The 26,547-nt window shown below is 56.5% G+C and overlaps 1 protein-coding gene across 2 annotated transcripts in view; it reads left to right on the top strand.

Moving 5' to 3' along the window:
* The window catches only part of SDK2 (sidekick cell adhesion molecule 2), a 273,296-nt gene that overhangs the window by 210,644 nt on the left and 36,105 nt on the right, over positions 1 to 26,547 (top strand). The window contains exons 19-36 of one of the 2 annotated variants that reach the window (XM_046677438.1): positions 6,730 to 6,925; positions 7,121 to 7,219; positions 7,616 to 7,807; positions 9,039 to 9,160; positions 9,916 to 10,025; positions 10,131 to 10,281; positions 12,855 to 13,092; positions 13,841 to 13,956; positions 14,616 to 14,805; positions 16,204 to 16,302; positions 17,244 to 17,438; positions 18,404 to 18,605; positions 19,496 to 19,599; positions 20,141 to 20,211; positions 21,726 to 21,861; positions 23,431 to 23,487; positions 24,781 to 24,882; positions 25,042 to 25,157. In XM_046677438.1, the coding sequence (XP_046533394.1) occupies positions 6,730 to 6,925; positions 7,121 to 7,219; positions 7,616 to 7,807; positions 9,039 to 9,160; positions 9,916 to 10,025; positions 10,131 to 10,281; positions 12,855 to 13,092; positions 13,841 to 13,956; positions 14,616 to 14,805; positions 16,204 to 16,302; positions 17,244 to 17,438; positions 18,404 to 18,605; positions 19,496 to 19,599; positions 20,141 to 20,211; positions 21,726 to 21,861; positions 23,431 to 23,487; positions 24,781 to 24,882; positions 25,042 to 25,157 (2,496 nt within the window). The remainder of the gene's footprint in view (positions 1 to 6,729; positions 6,926 to 7,120; positions 7,220 to 7,615; positions 7,808 to 9,038; positions 9,161 to 9,915; positions 10,026 to 10,130; positions 10,282 to 12,854; positions 13,093 to 13,840; positions 13,957 to 14,615; positions 14,806 to 16,203; positions 16,303 to 17,243; positions 17,439 to 18,403; positions 18,606 to 19,495; positions 19,600 to 20,140; positions 20,212 to 21,725; positions 21,862 to 23,430; positions 23,488 to 24,780; positions 24,883 to 25,041; positions 25,158 to 26,547) is intronic. The other variant, XM_046677439.1, reaches the window with a different exon arrangement.

The raw sequence follows: 26,547 nt of genomic DNA, 5'->3' as shown, positions 1-26,547 counted from the left end.
CTGGTAGTAGTAATGGTGTTACTGGTAGTAGTACTAGTAGTGGTGGCAGTAGTAACAGTGCTGGTAGTAGTAACAGTATTACTGGTAGTAGTACTAGTAGTGATGGTGGTGGTGGTAGCAGCAGTACTAGTCATGGTAGTAATAGTACTGGTAGCAGTAATAGTAGTACTAGTACTACTACTAGTAGTAGTGGTGGTGGTAGTGGTGGTATTAGTGTAAATTTGCCATAGTTGTAGCTGTGCTAAAACTCGGGACTTCCCAGCCACCCCGTCCTGGAACCCAGACCTTGGATCCCGCGCCTGGGTCTCTCCTCGCACCCACGAGGAGCACCGAGCCGACCTCCCCTAGGAGAACTGAAGGCGGACGGATCACACAGTGTGAGGTCTGCACCCTGTTTCATAGGAGCTCGGGGCAGGTGGGAGGACGCTGTCAGCTGCCTCCGGATGCGGAAGGGGAGGCAGAGCGTTTAAGGGGTGTGCCACCGGGAAGCCCGCCGTGAAGGGGAGAGCACTGCAGCCTCTGGCTTTGAGCCGAGGGATCTGGTGACCTCACGGTGACTGCTGACACTTCTGGAAGGTTCCCACACCCCTTCTGTGCCATGTTTGCATATGTACATCAACCAAGATTATTTCTAGGACAAGAAACCATAGCCATTATTACTGCAGGTTGGAGGTGGCTGGGCAGGAAGGGACTGAGGTTAGATCACAACGAGAATTTTCTGCTGGTGTCATAAACAAAGGCGGGATGGTCCAGAGCCAGACGTGCCCCAGCCACAGCCCTCTCACTCCCAGGCCGAGCAGGGCTTTCCCGGTGCGAGGGAGGGTAGCTGAACGCTGGCAGTGCTGCTGGCCAGACAAGTCTGCTAATTGGGACTCTGGGGGGAGGGGACCAGGGAGAGAATGGAGGGCCGCATTACGCTGAGGAGCAGAGGAGCTGAGCTGGGCATGGTTAGCTTCTTGCTGCCAATTCTGGGTTTTCTTCCACATTCGGAATGGCTGAGCTGCAAAATTCCAAGGCAAACGGCTCCTGGAGGGCCAAGAAGGCCAGCCAGGGGGTCAGGACAGTTAGGATGGTGACTCGTTATGACTAGAGCAGGAGGAGGCTGCAGAGCCGCCTGAGTTCCAGGTCCCGTCGGTGCCCAGCACCCGTGGCTGCTTGATCCAGGTCAGAGGGCGTGAACTGCCCAGATGTTTTGAGTAGAGGGGCCGATGGGAGACTAAGAAGAGCTCACAGTTGAGGGCATTCTCTCCATGCCAGGCAGGATGCTAGGGCTCTGCTCACACTCTTCTCTCGTGCAAGCTGCACAAGAGCCCTAAGAAGTAAGTCTTACTCTCATCACCCCATTTTACAGAGGGAGGAACTGAGGCCCGAGAGACAAGTGAGCTTCTCACAGTCTAACAGAGTAATTGCAAGGCTCACATTCAAACTCAGAGCCTGCAGCTTTCTTGCATTGAAAAGAAAATGTGTTGTATGACTTGACTGTAAGATAAGAAGTGTAACTTGATTTTTCCTAAGTACAAATGGATACAGTGGGGATTTTATTTCTTGCTTCTTTGCCTTTCAGTATATCACAGGGAGAAAAAAGCAGTGTTTGTCCCTGGCACACCTCCAGCAAGAATGGACTTCCCCCCACCCTTTTAATTGTGAAAATTCCAAGCATCCACAAAAGGAGAGAGAAGCCTATAACGAACACCCATGCACACATACTTGGTTCCACACTTGCCAGCTCATGACCAAATATCTCCCATCTGTCCTCAAACGCTCTCCCTCTCCCCTGGAATATTCTGAAGCAAATCCCAGGCATCATGTCATTTCATCCATAAATATTTCTGTAGAGAAATGATATAAAGTCTCTATTTAAAACATAGCCTCATGATCATTATCGTGCCTAAAAATACTAACAGTCCCTTTAATATCATCAGATATCCAGTCAGCATTTAAATTTCTCTGATTGCCACGTCATTTCTTTTACTAGTTGGGTTATTTGCCTCAGGATCCAAAAGAGGTCCACACAATTGCAATTGGTCGGGACTTTTCAGGACTCAGTTGATCTGTAGATTCTCTCTCTCCTTTTTTTCTCTCTCTTTTTTCTTGTAATTTATTTAGTAAAGAAACGTCGTCATTTGTCTCATAGAATTTTCCACAGCCTGGATTTTGCTGATTGCATCCCCGTGGAGTCATCTAACACATTCCTCTGAATCTTATATTTGCAGCAAATTGGAGCTTAGAACTAGAGGCTTGATCAGATTCAGGTTTGATGATTTTTTTTTCAGAATGTTACTCCCTCGATGGTGTTGTGTGTTTCCATCAGAAGGCATGAAGTCTGGCTGTCTCTCTTACTATGACGTGGTCACCAGTGACCATCCTTGTGTAATCTACTATTTCAATAGGGGTTGCAAAATGGGTTACTTAAATATTATAATTTCTTCTTCATTTATAGCTGAAACACTTAACAAAAAAGAAAAAGAATTTTCCTTTACCACCTTTTTGGTTACCTAGAGGTACAGGGAAAGCGTGGTCAATGCTCAATTCTTTTCCCTTACTTAACCAATTTTCCAAATAATGAACTGGTTACCCGGCATCTGCGAAGGCGGCAGATGAGTTTGGACTGGGGAGAGTCATGTTTTTGTTTTGTTTTTGGTAGTATGATCACGTACTTAAGGATTTTTAACACGTTTGATAGGTTTCCGTCCACCACCATTGTTATTCTTATTGACGCCAAATTGCCCCACCATTGGCGTCTTCCCCACCATTGGCGTCTTCGAGTTGACTCACGAGCCCTTTTGACACAGCCCCAGAAATCTTTGGTACGGTCCTGCTTTCTGGTGTGACAGGACGTTCCAAGCCGTGCACAGTCCTTGCACCGTGCCTGGGATCAGCCATGTCTTCAAGGAGCCCTTGCTCCTTTTAGTCGGAAATGATAGTTCGATGCCGCCAGCTGGGCACTAGGGACGCTCCTTGTTCCAGCATTGGTGGTTGCTTCTAGACCCTGTTAATGGACGGCTAGGAAATACTTTTTTTTCTTAAGGTAAGATATATGCTGATACTTCCAACTCAATTTCAGGACTACAAGCTTTTTAATAATCTCATCGGTCTTTTGTCTGTATCTCTTTTCTCCAAACTGAAAACCCAGTTGACCCGCCTAGTTTATCCCTCAGACACCCACAGCGGTCCCAGAACAGTGCCGTCGACACCGTGCTGGCTGAGCGCAGCTCCAGAGGGGGCAGCTCTTCCCGCCCCCAGGATGCCTCCCCGAGCACGTGCTTCCGTCACTGCGCTGCGCTGCAAGTCCTTGGAGATAGGGTCTCAGCGTGTGATTTTGCTACAACTCAATACACTGTTAAGTTCATTTGTTTCATTTTGGTTTCAATTTTTAGGGATTGATTTTTTTTAATTTAATTTTGTTCTATAATCATGTAGCTTATTCACATGGTTCCAAGTGAAATCTACAAAGCAAATGCAGAGAAAATCAGCCTGAATTCTGGTCCTCTCCTTCCCCCTCGGGTTTGATTTTTGCTTGCTGGTTTTGGTTTTTCCTTCCATCTCTTTAACATAAACAACTGCACACATATGTAAGTGTGTATCCTCTACCTCTTAGATAAATGGCAGCTACTCTACACGCTTTCTCCACCTTGCTTTTTTATTTACGTTATATCCTGGAGATCACTCCGTAAGAGTGTATAGAGAGATTCCTCGTTTCTTCTTTTTACTTCTGTATCATCCTCCGTTAGGTGGGTCTCCCATCCTTCAGTCAACCTGCTCCCTAGTGATGACATTTTGGTTGTTTCCAGTCTTGGACGATAACAGACATTCCTGGAGTGAATAGCTGTGTGCATACGTCTTTGCGTATTTCCACTTATAACTTTGGAATAGATTCTTAGAAATGAGATTGCTGGGTCAAAGGGTAAATGTGTATATAACTTTGCTACTATTGCCAAATTCCCCTCATTATTAGTTTTTATTTTTTAATTTAATTTTAAACAAGAAATACTTTCACATGTTTCAAACACCAACAGATGTGAAAAGATAAATATAGAGCAGAGCTCCTCCAACCCACCCTAGCCCCTCATCTGCCTGCCTCTGTCCCACCAGCTCTGAAACTCTCCCCTCTCCAGGTAACCCCTGTCGTGATTTCTTACTCATCATTCCAGGATGTTTTATGTGAGTCCACACAAATGCAAAGAGAGAGAAAGACAAAGGGGGAGGGAAAGAGAGAATTTCCTTTGCTTTTTTTTTTTTTTTGACTCCAGTAGCTAGCAGGCCATATATACCATCCTACACTCTCCACCCTGTAATCTACTGCCTCCACCACATAACTGACTGTCCCCTATAATAGCCTGAGGCTCAGAGAGGTTGAGTGACTTTCCCAGGGTCACAGAGTAAGTGACACAACTGGGCTCTGTCCTCCTTCCTTGCTGCTTGGCTGCACATTCTGCCCCGCCCCAACACACACCAGCAGCAGCACCCTCCTTCAGTTACAGGTTTGCCTCCCTTGGCCTCTGCTCTCTGAGGTGGAGCTGGCTGTCCCGGCAACCTAGGTCTGATGCTCCTCCCCCAGCACACGCTCACCCACACGCCCCACCCATGCTCAGGGCAGCCCAGTCTACTTAGAATCCACGGCCCAGGACCCAACAGAGGAAATCAGCACTGAGCCTGACTTATAAGGGCAGGGACATGGCAAAGAGAAACCCTGACATGCCAGCAGCCGTGTGCGCCTGGGGAGGCAGAGGCGTGCGTCAGAGCGCTCTGGTCCAAAGCTTTGAAACCACCTCCTGGTAGGCCCCTGGGCACTGCCCAGTCCTCAGCCTTCCTGAACTTCACTGTTTCCCTCTTGTACCAGCTCGGGACGGTGATGCCCAGCTAGTCCTCACTGTGACGATGAGGGGGACTGCTCAGCCATGGGCTTCAGCTAGCGCCAGGCGCGCAGGAAGAGCCCGGCAGACTGCAGCCCTGCTGGGTGTTGGCTGGAGCACTGAGGTCCATCTCAGGGCGGCTCAGAGTCCAGCTCCTCTCAGACAATAGAAGGCGCAGAAGGCAATTCTATTGTCTTGCTGGCCCTGAGGAAAAGGCCTGTTAACCCTGAGCATCCTCCTCTTCAGATGCCCTAGAGGAGGCAAGTGGCTCACGTCCCAGAGTGACTACTCCGAAACAACCATAGTCCTGCCGCCATCTTGGGCTCCGCTCATGGAACAGTAGGATGACGGAGTCATTGCTGCGTTCTTCTGGGTCATTTTTTAAGACAGTTCCCCGTGATATTGTCTTAAGGCATCTGTAAAGATACTTCTTGTCCTTTGATTTATTTTTTAAATAGTAGTGATTGTAATTGGCCTAAAACCAATAAAATAATATTTACCCAGATTTTGCACTTGCTGGGGAACACACCACCCAATTAATTCTAATGGCGTAATTAATTCAAATTTACATTAATTAAATTAAATTAAAACATTAAACTTGTTTCTTAATCTACTCCAAAGAAGTTCGGCAATTTAATTGCCACGAAACAAGATAACCGAAATAAGGAAGATATTTAACATACTTATTAAATGCCACTTAGTATTTCTGATTAGTATTTTTAGGGTCTAATTAGTGTCTAATTAACTTGCTATAGGCTATCTTTTCACAATACCAATTAAATTTCAAAACATCCTTTATAAACACGCGGCCATGAAAAGGAGAAGATTAAGCCTTGTTACAGGCGTGAGTTAATCAGGAGACATCGGCGTATTGTTTTATATCTATAAATACCCGTGCTTATTAAAACTCATCCAGTGTTGCTTTTCACCATTAATTGCTATTTAATCAACTTCAAATAAATGAGGAAATCTCTGAGGCCAGCTGTCATCATTGGAGACAGATGAAGGACCTAGAAAACAAGAGTGTGAGGTGAGGGATCAAGAGGCAAGAAGAGAAGGGAGGGGAGGCAGGAAGCTGTTGCAATTAGGGGCGGTGTGTGTGAGGTGGAGATTAGACAAAAAGTGATGCTGGATTTCCAGACGGGGTTTTCTTGCCGGCACGCCACCTCCGGGTGATGTCTAAGATGGAAATCCCAACTTGAAACATGCTTAAAAGAGTAAGAGTTATCCACACACTGAAGTTCCAGCTGTACAGGAGAACTCCTAGGGAGAAACTGCCCCAGCCCAGACAGAGAAACGTATGGGAGCCCCTCAGGTCCCTACCGGCTGTGTGATATAGCACAAGTCACTTAGCCTTTCTGAGCCTCAGTTTCTTCATCTGTAGAAAACAGGGCCAGCTTCATGGGTGCCCAAACTGTGCAGTCACTCAGGGCTCCACGCTCAGCAGGACCCCATGTTCAATTCAATGCTCTGCTGCTGTCATCTGGAAATTCTTAATAATTTTTTGCACAAGGGGGCCCTCCATTTGCATTTTGCACTGGACATGCAAATTATGTGGGCATCCTCTCTTTACAAATTTTGGAAGTCCTCTCTTCCATAATTTGTGGGAATTGAGTAAGAAATGACTCATGGAAAGCACCCCACATGGGGCCTTGCGGCCGCTCAATAACACAGCAGCACACCAAAGGGGACTCCCAGGAGGACAGATGTTCCGGCGGCCTGTGGGCATCTGCACGGCCGTCCTTCCCCTGGGAGGACGGAGGACAGGGAGCTACAGTCCTGGACACTCTCTGTCCACTGGCCAGCCTGTGGGAGAGCACCTGGCCTCTTCTGGAACATTCTGGCTGCTCTGTCTAAACTGCTGGCCTCTCCTCAGCTGATCGCCTGGGAGCCGGAACAGGAGGAAGAGGTTACCATGGTGACGGCCCGGCCCAACTTTCAAGACACGGTCCACGTGGGCTTCGTGTCCGGCCTGAAGAAGTTCACCGACTACTTCACCTCGGTGCTGTGTTTCACCACCCCTGGGGACGGGCCTCGCAGCACCCCCCAGCTGGTGCGCACCCATGAGGACGGTAGGCACCGCCCGCCCCTGCTCTCTCCGTCCCCACCCGAGGGCCGGGCTGGGCGCTGCAGGCACAGGGCGGTCCTGGTCTCATCTCCCATCCTGGGGTGCCCCTGGAGCCCCCCAGAGCGGGCTCTCTTGCAGACAGCCATCTCTCTCTGACACTAACTGGCTTGGGGTGGGGTGGGGTCCTTTTGGGGTACAGTGCCTGGGCCTGTGGGACACCTGAGCTTCAGTGAAATCCTGGACACCTCGCTGAAAGTCAGCTGGCAAGAGCCGGGAGAGAAGAACGGCATCCTCTCAGGTAGGCACCGTGGGGTGGCTGAACCCGGGCGAAAGGGCCAGGAGAGGTCATCTGGTCCATCGCCCTGCTGGCGGCTTCCTGTCGCTCCGAAGCTCCCAGCAGACCCCTCTTTCTTAGAAGGTGCTCAGAGAAGACTCTCGGCCCCTCCACTCTGTAACAGATCCCAGATCTGCAGCCTCAGGCCCCAGGCGGCCACCACAGTGACCGGCTCTCCCTCCTGCAGTCCCCACCCACCAGGGGCTTTCCACCGAGGTTACCCCCGGGGGCCCCAGGCACGATGCCACCCCATCCCTCAGCCCCGCTGCTCCGCCCGCATATCTAACGCCAGCTAGGGAAGGAGTGAGAAGCAGAGTGGAGGGCCAGGCCAGCTTATGTCACAGCTCGGGCTCTCCCCAGGGTACCGGATCTCCTGGGAGGAGTACAACCGGACCAACACCCGCGTGACCCACTACCTGCCCAACGTGACCCTGGAGTACCGCGTCACAGGCCTCACTGCGCTCACCACCTACACCATCGAGGTGGCTGCCATGACCGCCAAGGGCCAGGGCCAGGTTTCTGCCTCCACCATCTCCTCCGGGGTGCCTCCAGGTAGGTGCCCGCTCTCAGGGCAGGAGAGGCCCCTTCTTTCCAGGAACGTTGGCTTTCCTCCTGCATGGCCCTCCCTCCCTTGGTCCCCGCGGGCAGGCTGATGCTCGTGGTCCTGGGTCTCTGGAGGGAGCCTCTCTGGGCTCGATGCTGCTTCCTCCCATGGCTCTCAGGAAAGCAGAGGCCCCCACCCTTGTCCCATTGGCCCCGCTCCCGCCTCCCTCCACGCCCCACCCCACACCAGGTTCCGTGACGGGCAGCGGTATCTATGATTCAGGGGAAGAATCGTCACTGTCACCTAGAAAGTCCAAGTCAGATTCCACGGGTGGAAGTGCCGGTTGGGAAGATGGCAGAGCAGGTGGGGACAGTCTTAAACCTGCTGTAAAGAGCAAGCTGAGGTCTACCCTCAGCCCTGCTTCTGCCAAGCTCTTCGACCTTGAGCAAGTCAAGGCTCCCTCTGTGCCTCAGTTTCCCCATCTGTATCTATGAGGAGATGGACTAGGTAACCATGTGGTCTGGTCCGTAAGTCTACGCTCGTGTGACCTGGCAGAACCCCTCGACCTGCCACGGAGATGGCTGAGGTTCCTGAGTTTCAGTGGCTCCCAAGTGATAATAACAGTAACACAGAAATATTTATGTAGTGCTTACCAGCCCCCAGCTAAGTACTTCATGTACATTAATTCATTTAATCCTCACAACGACCCTGAGGTAGGTGATGTTATTATCATCGCCATTTTATGAGAACACTGCAGCACAGAAAGGTTAGGTAACTTGCCCAAAGACACACAGCACGGAAGCAGGGGAGTTGGATTCCAACTCAGACAGTCCAACTCCAGAACCTGTGCTCGTTCTGTTCATCCTGAACCCCAAGGTTCCTGCTTGGAAAACGGGCTGCCTCCTGTCCCCACCCCTCCTTCTATCTCCCTCAGCCATTGTTGGGTTTGGGGACTGTGTGTGTGGATGGAGAGGGGCCTTCATTAGGGAAGCCCTTACATGCCCAGCCCATTTCCTGGCCCCAGAAGCTCCTCTCGGCCCCTAAACCTGCCCCAGGCTGCTGGTATGGACACAGTGAGCCACGGAGGCAGGAACGAGGACTGTGTTCGCAGGGGGAGGCCTCGGCCATGCTCCTCCTTAGAGGCTTCTAGCAAAAGTGGGACACAGCCTGCTCAGTGCCCAGAGAGTCCTCTCGACGTTCCTACCCGATCTCCTTTCCCGCCCTGTTTTCCTTTTCCAGAACTCCCGGGGGCCCCCACCAACCTGGGCATTTCCAACATCGGCCCCCGCTCCGTGACCCTGCAGTTCAGGCCAGGCTACGACGGGAAGACGTCCATCTCCCGCTGGCTGGTGGAGGCCCAGGTAACGGCTGCCCGAGGGCAGCCCTGCAGCGGGGCAGCCGGCTCTGGGCCTCAGCCATGCCCACGCTCTTGGCTGCAAATCCTGTGTGTGCTTTCGTCTGTGTGAATTTCACAGGCAACTCTCAGATGGCTAGATACACCAAAAATGCCACAGTTCCCTTCCCCTCCACCTCACCTGTACAGCTGTACACACACGCTCTCTTACACACATGGACGCACACACATGCGCACACACACACCAGTCCCCTCGGGTTAGGGTGGTGTCTGGCTGGCCTAGAAAGATAACCAGCTGCTGCCCGCAGCCCTTTTAACTGCGATGCTCAGCTTTGGCTGCACCAAGGAGTGTTCGGAAGTTCCAACGCCTCAGTCCCACCCCCCCAGGAATTCTGCTTCTGATTTAGCTGGGTTTGTAGAAGCACCCCAGGGTGTCCAGGGAGATCACCTGGAAGCTTACTAAATGCACAGATTCCTGGGCACCACCCCCAGGGAGTCTGACTGGCTCAGTCTAGGGCAGGACCCAGGAGTGGGTTATAACAAGCATTCCACGAGATTCTGATGCAAGGGGGCATGGGGTCACACTCCAAGTCATGTTCACGGGCCTGGAAAGATGGTGGTCCCATGGGTGGCCTCCTGGTAAGCCCTGGGGTTTGAATCAAGACCTTTCCTGGGCAGGGCTGTGCCTTCCAGGGGCCAGGGCTCAGAATCCCCCATCTCAGCCCGGCAGGGTGGGCCAGTCTAAGGGGACTCCTTTTCCAGGTGGGTGTGGTCGGGGAGGGAGAAGAGTGGCTGCTGATTCACCAGCTCACCAACGAGCCCGACGCCCGCTCCCTGGAGGTGCCCGACCTCAATCCCTTCACCTACTACAGGTAATGGGGCAGGACCCGGGACGGGAGGGGGCTGCTTAGACTGGACAGGCTTTGGCCCTGGGGTCCTGCCCTCACCATCTTGCTCACCCCTTTCCCCCACTGCAGCTTCCGCATGCGCCAGGTGAACATCGTGGGCACCAGCCCACCCAGCCAACCTTCTAGAAAGATCCAGACCCTCCAGGCACCTCCTGACATGGCCCCGGCCAACGTGACCCTGCGCACGGCCAGTGAGACCAGCCTGTGGCTCCGCTGGATGGTGAGGCTCCCGTGAGGGCAGAGGGGGGTTGTCTCCTTGATCCTCTTCATCTTGCAAAGGTGTCATTGCCTCCAAGGGGCCACATCAAAGGGGACATCCACCGGCATACCCACAGCTTCCTTCTCTTTCTTTACACTCAGGACCTGCTAAGGTGCCTGATAATCAGTCTTAGGCGAAAGGACAAATGCCCATGTGAGGAGAAGGAGCTAGAAAGCCTGTTCATTGAGCATCACCTTGTGCCAAGCACTTTACGTTTTTCTTCCATTTAATCCTTCCAATAATCCTGTGAAGGACACGTTATTATCCCAATTTCCAGCTAAGAAAACTGAGGCTCGGAGAGCTTAGGAACGCACTCGCAGCTACAAAGCTCGCCAGGGTGGGTCTGGCATCAGATGCAAGTTGTTCCGCCAAGTCAGAGAGCCAGGGGTTGCTTCTGGGGTGGAGGGGGAAGTAAGGGCGGGGCTGTTAGGCTCTCAGACCGTCCCCACGGATCCGGGTTGCATGTCGAGGGCCGGGACTCCAGGTGACCGGCAGGAGGTGGCAATACTGCCATGCCGAGGACTTCCTTTCCCGCCAGGCGCTGTTCTGGGCGCTTTATTCCAAGTCAGGCCTTGAACCCTCTCCACAAGCCTGTGACAGCTGTGATCCTGGTCCCCACTTTACAGATGAGGAAACTGAGGCAGAGAGAGTCTGAATGACTGGCCCAAGCCCCCCACAGCCTCCCCCACCCCCCAGTTAACAGCAGAGCTCAGATTCCCAACCCAGGAATCTGGCCCCCAAAATCCGCAGCCCTAACCACTGAACCCACTGCCATCCCACCCTCTGGGGAACGAGAGAGAACACTTCTCCCCAGGGCCTTCCTCCGGGACAGCGTTTCTCGGCAAGGATCCCACAAAGCAGCAAGTGGAGAGGCGCTCAGAGCATCCTGGAGTTCTTAGAGCCATGAACGTGGGGAAGAACACAGCATAGCCCGCTCCTTAGAGAGGCCGGGGCACTAGCTCTGGGAAGAGCCTGCCCAGCTCCACTTCCCCAGGCCCGCCTGGCCACACCACTCTTTTTTTGTTTATACATAAGATCTCTTACTGGTTGTATAAAGCACAACTTGCAGAACGCCGTGCTGTGGGCCAGGGTTTCCTGGAAAGCCATTGCTCCCTTTCACGTATGTGGACAGTCCGATAAAAGGAGCTAATGGCACCAACCATCCTGGACCAACGCCAGTCATTCATTACGATTCCCCCCCAGGGTGGGTGGCACCAGAGCTGTCTTCCAGCCCAGGCTGGCAGCCCTGGGCACAGCGGCAGGTGGGCGGGCACCCCAGGCCCTCGGGCTGTCTGTTACCACTGGCCTCTCCGCCCCTTCTCGTCTACGCTCTGCTTCCCTCCTGCATCTCACTTTAAGGTTTCCAGGTACTAAAAGGCTAGAGAGTCTGATACCCAGAGGGAGCTGGAGGGGGAATAAAAAGGCATTTGCCTTGCCGGACAGGGCCCCAGGCACCTCCAGTCCCGCTTAATGGTGCACAGCCCCTTCATGACCCTTCCTTAGCAGGGGAGGGCACGTGCGCTCCAGGCCCATCTCAAGCTCTCCAGCCATCGATTGCTGTCTTAATGGTCTCTGGTTGGCTTCAGTGAGTGTCTGTAGGAACGGGCTGGCGGGAGGAAGGGAGTGCGTAGGGAGGGAGGCAGAGGCCGAAGGAGAGGAGGGGAGGAAGTGGGTCAGAAGTGGGAGCCTGTGGACCGTGGGCTCTTTGGATCCCCCGGGGAAGCAGAATGGGGGGGCAGGTGAGGGCCTGGGGCGGCCCAGCTCCAGCTCTGCCGCCTTCAGAGGAGAATCTGAAGGCCACCCTTCAGCTCGCACCTGCTTCCAATCACAGGCTTCCCCCAGCGTGCACACACATCTTATCAACACTGCCCAAGTTCATCCAAACGGCCCTGAGCCAGCGACCACAGCCCCGCAGCCTACTCATAGGCTTCCCAGGAAGGAAATCTGTCTTTTCACTGAGACTCAACAAGAGAAAGAGGCTAAAAATGCAGCAGGAGAGACCAAAGTTTGCTGGAAGGAAGGACTTCCTGATGGTGACAGGTGCCCCATCCATGCTCAGGATGCCCTCTCCACTTGCTTGCTTCTCCAAGGCAGGCATGAGCTGAGACCAGGCATGTTGTAGGCAATTAACGAAGTATGTGTTGGCAGCCCGGGTGAGGGAGTTAAGTGGTAGAGCCAGCCAGGACCCAAGGTGCTACGCTCATCAGCAGGTGGGACAGACGGACTTTGGGGTCTCCTCGCCTGGTCCGACTCCCTTGGCAGGGTAGTAAGTTCACCATGTGCACAATAAAGAATGGATGCCACCTCTCCTCAGAGCCTGACGTGGAGAGACAGGGAGATGGGGCTGTGAGAAACACAGAGTCACACAATCTAAGCCACACCCAGGGTGACAGCGCCTCACACAGGCACAGACAGGTTGGAGAGTGGGCTGGGTAATCCTGAAGGCTCCCTGGAAGAGGGGGCCAAGCCAGGCAGTTCTGTACACAGGGCGGGCCGGGCCTCACGGCAGCTCTGCCTGCCCTGCCCTCCTGCAGCCTCTCCCGGAGATGGAATACAACGGGAATCCCGAGTCGGTGGGCTACAAGATCAAATACAGCCGGGCGGACGGCCACGGCAAGACGCTGAGCCACGTGGTGCAGGACCGCGTGGAGCGGGAGTACACCATCGAGGACCTGGAGGAGTGGACGGAGTACCGCGTCCAGGTGCAGGCCTTCAACGCCATCGGGAGCGGGCCCTGGAGCCACACAGTGATGGGCAGGACGCGGGAGTCAGGTACCGCCCCCCTGTGCCAACCTCCCAGCAGGTCCCCGAGGCCTGCAGCTAGGATGCCAGCCCACCACAGCCCCCACCCCGCCTTTGTCTCTCCACCCTCCGGGCCTGCCAAGGGCAGTTCAGAAATAGGGCTTGTTTTCCTTTTGTGCTCCATGTCTGGGCAGAGCTCCCTGCGTGTTGCTGCGTCTCCCAGCCCCTGATCCCTACCTGCAGCTGCTCCCTGCTCCCAAAGTCAGGGCGTGGGGGTCCCCACCCGTGCGCCCTCACCTTTAACCGTGACGCCCAGTGGTGCCTGAGAGAGCCTGAGATGGGGGGAAGGAGTGGGGTTAGCTCTGAGAACATTCCAGAATGCAACCAGCAGCTCATAGGGGCCTGGGAAGGGGTCACCCACAGAATACAAGCCCCCAGCCTCATTCGTGCACATGTGGCTCACTGCTCTGGGGCTCATTTTCCTGGTGCCTTTTAACACACACCACACACACACACACGTGCGCACACACACACATACCCGCTGCGCCCGCGGGAATGCAGGCTCTTCCTGACTTAGCCAGAGCAGAGGATAACAGGGAGGCCAATCTGAAACCAGAAACAGCATCTGGGACATTCCAAAAGGAGTCACGGCAGGATAATGTGCTCTTTGGGGACTGTCTGTGCCACGTGTCCTTCCCCAGGTCCCACTCCACTCCCTTCCACTGTAGGGTCGACTTTGGGTCCTGAGCTCCTTCTCTCCGCTCCCTTTCTCCCTCAGTCCCATCCTCTGGCCCCACCAACGTGTCCGCGCTGGCCACCACCTCCAGCAGCATGCTGGTGCGCTGGAACGAAATCCCTGAGGCCGACCGCAATGGGCTCGTGCTGGGCTACAAGGTGGGTCCTGGATCCGAGCACAGCAAGAGGCTGGAGCCCCTACACCGGCTTCCCCACCCAAGATGCCCTGTCCTCGTGACCCCCTGGGGCCCAGTCTCTGCCTTCCAGAGTCCATCCACTGGTCACCATAGCAACCAGGGAGTCCTCCCTCAGGGGTGAGGAGGCATCCAGGGAGGGCCCAGGGTCCTTGGGGCAGCTCCATCTCCCCCAGGAGTCCATGCTGGCTGTCCAGGCCTCACTCTCAGCTCTGATGAGCCCAGCTTCAGCTTCCATTATCTTCTAGAATTCTTCCCAAAGCTGTGCATAGCCGCATGATCCAGCCCTGGCGTGGAAGTTGGGAGATGTGGCTTGACCTCCTGGCTCTGACACTACTGGCTATGTGACCTTGAGCAAGTCACATCCCCTCTCGGAGCCTGTTTTCTTACCTGGATGCTCTCTAAGGAAACTTCAGCTCCGTGGATGAGCGCATCTTTGCGTCCCCTTCCCGGAACACTAGCTTCGCAGTTACCCCATGCCTCCTTGGGGCCCAGCCACTCCAAGGACCCCTGGTCTGCCGGCTCCATCCCCGCCCACCTCGCTCCTGGGGGTGAGACTTGGGAGAGGTGCTGGCAGGACCACCCCAGGCCCGAGGCCCTCACCCCTGCACTGGGCTCCGGCAGGTCATGTACAAGGAGAAGGACTCAGACTCCCAGCCCCGGTTCTGGCTGGTGGAAGGGAACTCGTCCCGCAGCGCCCAGCTCACAGGCCTGGGCAAATACGTGCTCTATGAGGTCCAGGTGCTGGCCTTCACGCGCATCGGGGACGGCAGCCCCAGCCACCCTCCCATCCTGGAGCGGACACTGGATGATGGTGAGTTCAAATCCCTGCCGGTCTGGGAAGACCAGAAGCTGTCCTAGTCCTGCCTGCCCAATCCTGGCCCTCTGGGGTCACGCTCTGCCCCGGAGGGAACCGTGGCCTCAGGCTTCTCCTGTGGGGGGCAGGTCACCGAGGTCCAGCTCAGTCCCATCCCCACTGCAAGGGATGCTAATTACAGATGGTGCATCCCAAAGGAAAAAATGACAGTGCAAGGGCAGTGTGACATCTGATTCCGCCTCTTGCACTCTCTTTGGGACAAGTGTACAGAAAAGAGACTTCACACCCGTTTTGATTTCTTGATCGCCTGAGGCAGGATCACTTTAAGTAAAGGTCTGTGCAAGGGAGAGGCTTGATGGTTCCTGGGCCTGAGCCTCCTGGGCCTGTTTGCAAAAGAGTGACACCAGCGGGGCTGTAGGCCTGCATCTCTGCAGCAAAACTCCTGGCAAAGGCTGACTGACAGGTCCTTCCCCGTCCTTCCTCCCCGCCGCATACTCACATACTGCCCACCACGAACATTTGTGGGGTTCGGACAAGAGTGCAAAAGGAAACCCAAACAGCATATGTCTATATATCCAGGTTATAAATCAAGCTAACGATCTGTTAAATTAAATATGTTCTATGCTCTTGCCTTGACAAATGTACCCTCGTAATGACCTGGAAGGCTGAGTTCAAGTGTAGAAGTCTCAGACTTCTTGGCCTTCTGTGTCGGAATGAGGCAGCGCAGGAAGCATTGCCCCCAAGCCGTCCTCCACCCCCCTACCTGCTCTCTTCCCACCCTCTCCTCTGGCCCATGTCATTCGGTCTCCATCCCAACACCCAAAACAGCTACTGCTTGGCCATCCCTCGGTCCTGAGGTGCCAGTCCACCCTCAGGAGGGTGGCTCCGGGGACAGCCCCATGCAGACCCTGGAAGCATGCTTGCGGCTGTCTGGACAGGGAATTCCAGGATCCCAGGTTCCAGAATTGGGTCTAGAAAGAGGAATGGTGCAGGTTCTGGAGGGTGCCTCCCTTTGCCCCACGGCCGCCTCACCCACCGAGGGAAGGAAGTCAGAGTGGTACCTTCTAGAGCACAGACCCAGGACAGGGTCCCATCGCCCAGTTCAGAAGGCAGCCCTGTGCGTACATATGTGTGCACATGTCCACGGACACTGAGCTAAAGGGGGCTGGAGCCTTGGTCCCTTCCAGTTCCTACCAAATGATGCCAATTTTGAGGGAAGAAACCACACTGGTAGCATCTTCCTGTCCTGCATTAGGACACCATGCCAGGCACAGGGCAGCACTCCACAAAGTTCACTGAGCTGAGCTGAGCCTGCCGTGCTGCTCTGCTGAGCTGGTCTGGGCTCAGGGCTGAGCATCAGCCACACTGTCACCACTTCTGCTTTGTCCCCTCCAGTCCCAGGACCACCCATGGGCATCCTGTTCCCGGAGGTGAGGACCACATCGGTGCGCCTGATCTGGCAGCCCCCTGCTGCTCCCAATGGCATCATTCTCGGTAAGCCTCTACCCTCCCCGTGCCCTGGCCCCAGGAAGAAGGAGGAGGTAGAAGGGTGTAAAGGAGGCATAGTCGGTGTTGGCCAGAGGAAGACTAGATCCCGGAAGTGTCCACATCTCCTCAAGAAGGATTCTGAGTCTTATTTCTCCCACTGGAAATCTCAGTCTGTGAGATTATCAGCGGGAGGGCAAGGCCAGAGCTCAGGTCCCTTAAGGACCATGGGTTAACTTTGTGCCCCTAATGCCCCAAGCCAACTGGCCTTCTGGTAAACCTTGGCTGCTGTTCCTGAGTGTGGCCAGGTGAGGGCACACTGGCCAGCGCAGCACAGCTGGGCTCACAAGTGGGAAACTGGACCTCAGGCGCTGGGAGGTATGCTGGGGTCAGAAGCATCATTTCATATTCAGGGTTCCCTGCAGCACACGCGCACACAGCCTCACAGGAGAAGACTCACACGGTGTGTGACTTGAGTAAGTCAGCTTCCCTCCACGGCCTCAGCTCCTTCTGTAAAACAGAGGACTGGACCACCGGTGCCTGGTCGCAGGCTCCCAGTCCTGGCACCCGCAGATGGATGCCACTCCTGCAAAGGCAGAGTGGAGGCGGGAAGGGCAAGCACTTTGGACTTACAAACACCTGGGCTGGACGTCCACCTCAGTCACTTCCTAGCAGGTGGTCTGGCCTCTCTGAGCCTCAGTTTCCTCACCTGGGGCTGTTATGGGGGTCACAGAAACAGTGTACAGAGCACCCGTCCGTGCCCCCCACAGTCATACCCAAGGGCGGCTGAGGACACAAGAGTGACCAAGAGGGCTTCAAGCAGATGAGCCCCAGCCCAGGTGGCCCAGGCGCAGACATGTGGTAGCCAAGGAAGGAATGACGCTTTCTGGGGGCTCCAGGAGCAGCCTTCCCTCCTTCCCAGTGCGGCCCGTTTCCTTCCTTCCCCACAGCTTACCAGATCACACACCGGCTCAATGCCACCACAGCCAACGCTGCCACAGTGGAGGTGCTGGCGCCCAGCGCCCGCCAGTACACGGCCACTGGCCTCAAGCCAGAGTCTGTCTACCTGTTCCGCATCACGGCCCAGACCCGCAAGGGCTGGGGAGAAGCCGCCGAGGCCTTGGTGGTGACCACCGAGAAGAGAGGTAGGTAACTGCCACGGGGGTTCGGGGGGCCTGCGGGGCAGCCGAGGGGGCCCCAGCCAATCCGGGTGCTCAGACCCTCTCCTTGTGATGGCTGGGGGTCAGCTCATTAAGTGTTGCCTTGCTCCGGTCTGCAATGGAAAGTGGGCTCAAATCTCTGCCATCAAGGTCAGCGAGGGCTCTAGCGGACTGCCGGAGCTGAGCGGGGCGCTCCCAAGCCTCTTGCTCTGCCCCTGCTCCCCATTTTCCACAGGGCAGGTGGGTGAGACCAGCTTCCTTTCCCTCGACAAAGACCGTGTCCAGATGGGTGGCGGACGTGGCCGCTGCTGCCCTGAGCTGGCGCCTCGCCCGAGGTTGGCTTCCCCAGAAGCAGGCCTGAGACCCACATTCCTGTGGATGTGATTTATTAGGCAATGTTCCCAGTAAAAGCCAGGACAGTGGTTCTCAGCGGGGGGCTGCTTTGCGCCCCAGGGGACATTGGGCAATGTCTGGACATTTTGGGTTTCACAACTAGGAGGCAGAGTGTCTGGAGGCCAGGGATGCTGCCAAGCATCCTTCACTGCACAGGGCAGGCCCATATCAAAGGATCCTCCCCCTAACGCCACAGCACTCGGGCTGAGAAGCCGTGCATCGGGGCGTGGGGCGGGAGAAGGAAGCCACGCAGTGGGTGTAAAGCAGAGCCCCAAAGAGGGCAAGGTGGGCTTCGTCCCACCTGATCGGGGCAGCGCAGGTCCCATCTCACATCGTGGCGGGCAGGGGCAAGGGGCTGGGGTGTTCCTAGTCTCACTGCCCGTCCCCAGCGGGGCTGCCCTCAGGAAGTGTCAGTTCCCAGGATCTGCGTGCACGGAGACGGATGGGGCACCGGTGACAGGCCTCAGCCCAAAGCCCCTCCTTCCCCTTCTTGAGAAAGCTCACCTCCCTCCACCATTGGCTCACCTGTTCTCCCACTCCACCCCGCCTCCTCCCAGACCGCCCGCAGCCCCCCAGCAAGCCGGTGGTGCAGCAGGAGGACGTGAAGGCCCGCAGTGTGCTGCTGTCCTGGGAGCCGGGGAGCGACGGCCTGTCCCCCGTGCGCTACTACACTGTGCAGACTCGCGAGCTGCCCAGTGGCCGGTGGGCCCTGCACTCCGCGTCTGTGAGCCACAACGCCTCCGCCTTTGTCGTGGACAGGTGAGCCGGCCACCAGCATTTCTGCCCACCTTTCCCCACCCGGACAGCCCCCTCCGAGAACACCTGGAGCTGCACCCCCCAAGCCTCTACCTCAGCTCCCACCACCCAGGAGCCCTCCCGTCCACTCGCATCCCCTCCAGCTCCGTCCCAACCTCCCTCCCGTCTCTCTGGAGCCCTGTTAGGGCTGCCTCTTAATTATCTACTTCTGGAGCCCAGAAGCCCCCCTAGGGGAGCGCTGGTCCTCCTTCATTAGCGATCCCTCCCAGCCAGGCGGCATTCCTCTCCATCTTTAACAGGGGAGTGGAGCTTCGCTCCGAAATTCTGGCCGCAATTTAATTCCTAGTGGGTCATATTCTTTATATTCCAGTTAACGTGACCGAGAGTTTTGAGCAATGCTTTCCTCCTCCCCGCTCCCCCCTCCATCCCCAATAAATCAAAAAGGAAGATGTTTGCCTGGAGAGGAAATGAGGCTCCTAGAGACGAAGGGCTGGTTAACCCTTGAGAACCGCGACCCTTCCGCAGTTTACCAAATTCAAGACAAGGGTGGCAGTGCCTGGGGAGGAGCTTGCTCGGAGAGGGCACTGTTGGTGCTCTCGCGGCTGCCTGTTCCTCCGAGGTAGGAAATACGTGGCATTTCCTCTTGGGGACCTATGGCTTCTAACTGGAGCTAAAGGTGAGGCTGTACTCTAAGTTGGCTTGGTCAAGGGCCCGGCCTGGGAGCTCAGGACCCCGGAGGCCTGGCCCCTGTGTGTCCCCGTTGTAGCAGACTTTCTTTCTGTGACTCCATGTTCTCCTCTGTGTCAGCACCCCTGCCCTCCTTTCTCAGGGCAGGGATGGCGGGGCGAGGCCATTAGGGGGACCTCTGTTCACTGAACTCGATCCCCCCACAGACTCAAGCCCTTCACATCCTACAAGTTCCGGGTGAAGGCGACCAATGACATTGGGGACAGCGAGTTCAGCGAGGAGTCGGAACCACTGACCACCCTGCAGGCTGGTGAGTGCCCCTCACTTGGGTCCCTTTCTCTTGCCCACTGCCCCTTCCTGAGCACTGGGTGTTCTCATCTCGGGGAGGGCCCCCAGGATGGAGGGGCACCCAGCCTGTGGACCCTTTGTCTGCCTCCCTGGGCAGAGTCCCAAGGAGGTTTGAGCCAGAGGGGCCTTCGCCACGGGTGCAGGCACCCTCACCCAGCCCGGCATTCTACTGTGTCTCTTCTCCGATGTCCCCCAGCTCGTGGCTGACCCCAGAAAATCAGTGGAGGGGAGTGGGGGAGCCGCAGCAGCGGCATGAGAGGCCTGTGGCTCTGGGGACAGAGGGGAGAAGGCTCTGGACCCTTGGGTTTGGGCTGGGGTCAGGGTCCGCGCCCCTCTCTGCCTCCACACTGGCCCTTTGTTCTGCAGAAGTTGGGGCAGTGGGCATGGAGGGTGATTTACGCTGGCACTGCCCCCAGTCCAGTATGCGCAGAATCTGGTCCCTGTGGCCTCCCAGGGGGCCTGAGCCCCCGCCCCGGAGCTCATCTGTCTGCCTCTCTCCCCAGCCCCCGACGAAGCGCCCACCATCATCTCAGTGACACCCCACACCACCACCTCCGTGCTGATCCGATGGCAGGTACGGCCCGGCAGGCAGGGAGGGGCCCGTGTCCCACAAGGACTCAGACAAGCTCTGTGCTGGGACCAGGAAGGCAACACCCCACAGACACATCGTACACAGACACACGTGCACACACACCTGCACGCCCCTCATTCCACGCTCAGGACAATCAGATGGGGCAGGTGCTCCTACAGTCCCCTTCTGCAGGCGAGGACCCAGACTCAGAGAGGTGATGTGAATGATCCAGGTCACACAGCTACTAAGGGGTGGCACCGGGCGTAGTGCCCTTAGGTCAGCTGAATCCTTCGACAGAAACGTCCCCGGGGCTTCCAGCGCCCCCAGAGTCTCCAGGAAACCCAGCCCCACTGTCAGCAAAGGGATTCCTCATAGAGAGACAAACACAGGTGTGGACGCCTGACCTGCGCCTTGACGGGGCTGCCATCCTGTCACCGTGAGCAGGAACCCATTGTCCGGGCACAGAGGAACCCCATCCTCTGCTCCGCCCCAGCTGCCCACTCTTTGTCACTTGCCATGGCCTGAAGAAGACGGCAGGACACATCTTAGGGACCAGGCTGCCCGTGATGGCCAGCAGGACGCCCCGCCCCGTGCCCTCTGAAGGCCAGCCTCTGGGCTCAGTAGAGGCCCCGAATCGCGAACTCCTGTCTCCACTTCCCGGGTCAGAGGGGCAGCACCAACCTTCACCCACCTGCAGCCGCCACTAGGAGAAAGCCCTTGAAGAGAAAATAAGGGGGACCCCCACACCCCGGGCCCCGGCCGCCCTTGAGTGAAAACGACCTAGTGCAGCTGGGCGCCTTGGTGGACGAGGCTGGAGCAGAGCGGGACCGAGCGGGCAGGGAGGTGCCAGCGGCAGCCAGGGATGCAATTAAGGAGCTAATAAAGGCTGAACAGGCGCAGCGGGTCTTTTAAAAGAGGCATCATAGAAAGTGGCTTCCACCCTCTCCTGAGGCCTGTTCTGCTGCTCAGCCGTGTAGAGAGCAGACAGCAAAGGAGAGAAGGATAGAGGCCGAGCGGGCAGCACAGGCAGGCAGGAGCACGCGCCCTTCTCCAGGCAGAGGAGCTGGCATGGGAAACTCAAGGAAATGTAGGCCAGGTGGTAGGCAGAGGGATCAGCAGGCCGAGGGAGGCTGGTGAACATGAGGGAGCTCCTAGGCAAGGACCAGCTCTCTCAGAAGAGCCAGAGTCATGCTGGGGCCCCAACGATGCTGTGTGACCTTGGGCACGTTCCTCACCCTCTCTGAGCCTCGCTTTCCTGCTCGGTTCGGCGGGGATGGCATGGTGATTTTTGTCCTTCCTTGCCTCCTACGGAATTCCGGCAGGGAGGAAATAACCGGGTTGGAAATGCTCTGTAAATTAATAATGCTCAGTGCCGTTTTGATTGCTTTTCCTGCTTGAGACTCCGTCCCTGCTCTGGGGCCGCAGGAGGCAGGATGGGGAGGAAGGGAGGAGCACGTAGAAGCGGGAGAGCCGCGGTGGTCCCGGCCCCTCCCCATCCCCCACTCCGGTCCCCGCAGCCACCACCGGAGGACAAGATCAATGGCATCCTCCTGGGCTTCCGGATCCGGTACCGGGAGCTGCTCTACGAGGGCCTCAGGGGCTTCACGCTGCGCGGCATCAACAACCCCGGGGCCAAGTGGGCGGAGCTTACCTGTGAGTGACGTCCTCGGGAGTGAGGGGGGTGGGGCCGGCTCGCTGGCCTCCCTGCCCTGAAGCTCTCAGCTTCCTGAAACGCTCTAACCTGAAGCCCAGCCGCCCTCCCCCGTGTGCGCCTCTCGCCCTGTCCCATTCCATCCCTGAGAGAGTATTTCTTGAGCACCTTCTGCATGTCCCCAGACACTGGGGGGGCACGCCAGTGAACAGGACAGACAGGGTCCCCGGCCTCTCCGAGTTTGCAGGCTGGAGGAGGAGCCAGGTGTTCTAGAAGTAAACCCTGAGATAGATGTCTAAGACTGTTGTCATGACAGCTGTGAAGGACATGTTCCAGGAGAGTCTAAACTGGGGTCAGAAAAGGCTTCCCTGGGGCATGGCTGTGCCACTGACACTGATGGATGATTCCAAGTCTATCAGTCCAAAGGGAAGGGGAGAGCCCAGCATGTGCAAAGGGCCTGAGGTGGGAAGGAAGACCAGAAGCTGAGCCCGGTCACATCCCAGAGCCTGCCATCTGGCCCCCTCTGGTTCCTCGGGGAGGTCCCTGTTCTGCCCTGGGGACCTCGGCATGGAGCCTGCATCTGCAGCAGGAAGGAAAGAGCCAGGAGCAGGTGGGCATCCCAGGGATAGTCACAAGTGAGGAATGATGTGGTTGCACTTTGGGGTCTGGAGGGTTGCCTTGGTGGCTTCCGGTTATGGCTGGCGATGGAGTCCAGAGGCGGTGACGTAGGTGAGAGTGGGAGGTTGGAGTCAAGATAACAGGCCTGGGATGGGATGGAATGGAGGGCCAGTGTGGGAGCTGATGTGCTGTGGGCTCCACGACTGACTCATGGAGGGGACAGGGAGGGAGGCATCCAGAGGATTTGGGTCCCCAGGTGGGTGGTGGGACCGCTCCCCCCACCAGAGACTGGCGGGAGAGGAGGAGCAATTTAAGATCCTCCCCGTCTTGGTTTCTCCTCCCATAGTTGTCCTAAACCTTTTGTGGCTTGTCTTCTAGCGCATGTTAGCAGGCGACAAAGTGATTGAAGGCGTAGCAAAGGAATATTAATAGAAAACTCGGAAGTGGCTGATCCGACAGCTTGCGTTATTTTTATTTCTTCCTTTTTGCAGACATGTGCTTCTGGTTGTGATCTTACATTGCCTGAGTATAGTAGAGTCGTATTTCCTGGTAGTAAAGTGGGTTCTGGTTCACAGGAGGATGTTAACAACACCACTATTTCACGGTGGTTCTCAGGAGCTCCTCCTTAGGCAAGGGAGCCAGTGGGACTGGAGGGTCCCGCAGAGCTGCCCCCAGGGATGCTGAGCTCCGAGGGGCCCCGTGACCTCAGATGAGTGCACACTGGGGCGGGGGCAGCACTGTCCTGGGAGCTGCCTCCTCCGCCCGCCCCACTCCTGTCCTAGCCCCTAACTCACCATCAGGATCTGGAAACTCCTTCCCTCTGCATGTGTGTTGCCAGGCCCCCTCTCTCCCGTCCCACCCGCCTCGTCGGGGTCTCTGTGGAGTGGGGGTGTGTGTACTAACCTCCTCTGTCTGCTGTCTCCTCTGGCCCCCTCCGCCGCCCCACCCCGTAGCCATGTACTCCATGCGGAACCTGAGCCGGCCCAGCCTCACGCACTACGAGCTGGACAGTAAGTCTCCTTGCATGGCGGCCCCGAATCGGGCCCACGCCTTCCCAGGGATGGGGAGTGGGGCCTCTGAGGACGCCTGGCCACCGGCCGAGTGGTGCGCCCACCTCAGGCTGCTTGAAGAACAGGGCCACTCAGCACACTTGACTTTCCCAAAACACACAAAAATGTAGGGGGTCACCGAGGAAGGTCTCCTCCGGCCCATCATCCAGCAGGTGTGGGATAGAAAAGAAAACGGCTATGATCTCATGCTCTGGGTGTCAGGGGGACGACGACAGGTGTCCACGGGGGGAGCTGCTGGTCCCACTCTCATCCCCATCGTGGCTGCCCCATCTTGGCTCATCAAAGGCACTTTTCAGCACAGCTCGGTCTTCCAGGCTGAGCCTGACCTCTGGAGTGAGCAGAGCCCCATCTTCCCTCTGGGGACTGGGAAATGTTCCCACTGGATGCCCACCCCAAGCCCTTGCCCTGTGTTTAAAGTCCCAGCCACGCTTCTCCTGAAGGCCCAGAGCCTTGACAAGGGCACCTCCTGCTTAGGAAGCAGCTCGAGTTTGAGACTGGATTGTCCTTCCTCCTCAGCCAACGGCCCACACAGGCTGCGTGGCCAGTTAAACTCGGGTGACTCCCCCACGCACGTTCCAGGTGAAGGGTGGAACTTCCACCTGGGAGGGGAAGGTGGGGAAGGGAGGTGGGGAGAATCTTTCAGCCATCCCCCACCCCACCCCGCGAGGAGGGACAGCGTCCCCAGCCCAGAGTATCGGAGCCCTTCTCCTGCAGCTGCTCTCTCCCAGCTTCTGTCCAGCCATCTCCACGCAGGCACCCCAGACTTGGCAGGGTTTCTCAGCCCCGATTCACATCCAGTTTGCTCCTTCCCTTCAGGGCTGAGCCCTGTGTAAAGAGCTGATTGATGGGGCCTGGGGGGTGCAGCTGGGAGTTTCAAGCATCTGCCACCGTGTGGGGAAGGAGTGACCTATGACCCAGAGTGCTCGGGCCAATTGCAGTTCACACTGGTTGTCCCAGCATAAATATTAGTAGGGTCACTTTCAGTCTCTAAGTGACCGATATGGTCACTCTTGGCCAGGAAGCCAGCCTGAGTGATCCTGTGTCCAGAGTCCCAGGGAGGAGCACATGCCCCCGCCCCCTACCTCTTACCTCTTCTTTCCTGAATCTTCGGGGAGGAGTAGAATCGCAGGGGTGTGTCATCGCTCCCCCACAGCCTCCACCCTCCATGCTGGCTCTGTCCCTGCAGGGACCTGACATCTGCGTGTTTCTCCCTCCCCCACTCTCGCCCCGCAGACCTGAACAAGCACCGGAGATACGAGATACGGATGAGCGTATACAACGCCGTGGGCGAGGGGCCCTTGAGCCCTCCACAGGAGGTCTTTGTCGGGGAGGCAGGTGAGCACCACCTGCCCTTCCAGCCCCAGCACGCCTTTCCCACTCCAAGAAGCCCAGCTGGAGGAGATAGGGGACCAGGGGTCCCAGCCCGCCCCAGCCCACCTCCTCCTCCCTCAAGTCCACTCACACCTCACGCTGACGACCCCTCACGCCCTCCAGTGCCCACGGCAGCGCCCCGCAATGTGGCCGTGCACGGTGCCACAGCCACCCAGCTGGATGTGACGTGGGAGCCACCCCCCCTGGAGAGCCAGAATGGAGACATCCAGGGCTACAAGGTACGGGCACTCCAGCAGAAGAGAGGGTCCTGAGGGGCGAAGGTCTGGGCTGGGGGTTGGGAGTGACCCGTGGGTGGTAGATGGGTGAGGTCCCCTGCTCTGCACCTGCTCCCTTGGCTGTTTGCACCCAGTGCACAGAAATGTGGTGCAGCTGGAGCAAAGCTACACCTGTCCTCGGCAGCATCCCAGGGGCAGGTTGAGCTCAGAGGCAGGAAACTCATTTGGCCAGCCCTAATTACAATACTGATGCTGATTGGAGGGCCAATTAGCAAAGGACCAGTGGCTGCGACTTGGAAATCTCTGTTTACAATTATTTCTAGATTTTAGATGATGTCATGTGTTAGGACAGGATTCCACATATCTCTAAAATTTGCACAGCCCTTTAGAACTCCTGAGTCTCTTGAAAGCCCTGTAAAGCTGGTGACTATCGTATAGATGAGGAAATCAAGACCCAGGTTAAGTCCAGCAAGGTCACCAAAAAAAGCAGGTAGCAAAGAGTCAGACTCCAGGTCTGCCGGTCCTCACCCTGCGATGAGTGGAGAGGATGCACTGAGCACAGAACCACGAGGGGAGGCGGTGGAAGTAATGATAATAGTGATGTGTCTCGTCGGCTGGAGCCGTTGGGATGCACAGCCCCTGGCCGTGGTCAAGGCTGCCTCCTGTCCCGGGGTCCAGCACCACTCTGATTTCTGGGGGTTGTTTGTGATTCCAGGGAGCAGCCCAGGGCAGTGGCGGGTGGGGAATGTGACAACCACAAGGGGCCTCCTGGTTGACCTGGCTCAGCCCCTCGCTGCACAGGGAGAAACCAAGTCTCAGCACAGGTGAGGGGCTTGCCTGAGTCACAGGGCTCGTCGGTACAGGCGGCCCGGGTTTAAGGCAGAATCCAGCATAGGAGTCTCTTTCCCTCTGGGTGAGGGAGGCGGGAGAGAGGAGGAAAGGCGTCTTGCCAAGGAAGCTCTAAAGATGGATGACGCCCCTCGAGTCCTCGCCCAGGAGCGCCAGCTGGGAAACTAAATATTGCGCCACTAGCATATGCCTCCCCTGGAAAGAAGGAGCCGGAGCGGAGCCTGCAACAGTTTGGCAGCCACTAGACTGTCGAGGTGTGGAAGTCTCCAGTTAACGTACAGACCAGGAAATCTGTGGTGCACTGACACCGGGTATCACACAGCAGATGTGGGCGTGCTCTGAGAAACATCGCAACTGTGGACATTAGCTGGGGAAACGGAATTGCCGCCTCCCAGACGTGAATTAACTTCCACATTAGTTAACATTAACATTAACAATGTTTAACATCACCAGCCGGGGAGCGTAGGTTGAGCCGTGAGCACGGGCAGGCACACACGCAGCGACAGTCTTTCAATGACGTGTCTTTGTTGAGCAGTTATTTTGT

Source organism: Equus quagga, chromosome 11 (genome assembly GCF_021613505.1).
Source record: "Equus quagga isolate Etosha38 chromosome 11, UCLA_HA_Equagga_1.0, whole genome shotgun sequence".
Classification (NCBI taxonomy): domain Eukaryota; kingdom Metazoa; phylum Chordata; class Mammalia; order Perissodactyla; family Equidae; genus Equus; species Equus quagga.
This window is presented reverse-complemented; position numbering and strand designations above follow the sequence as displayed.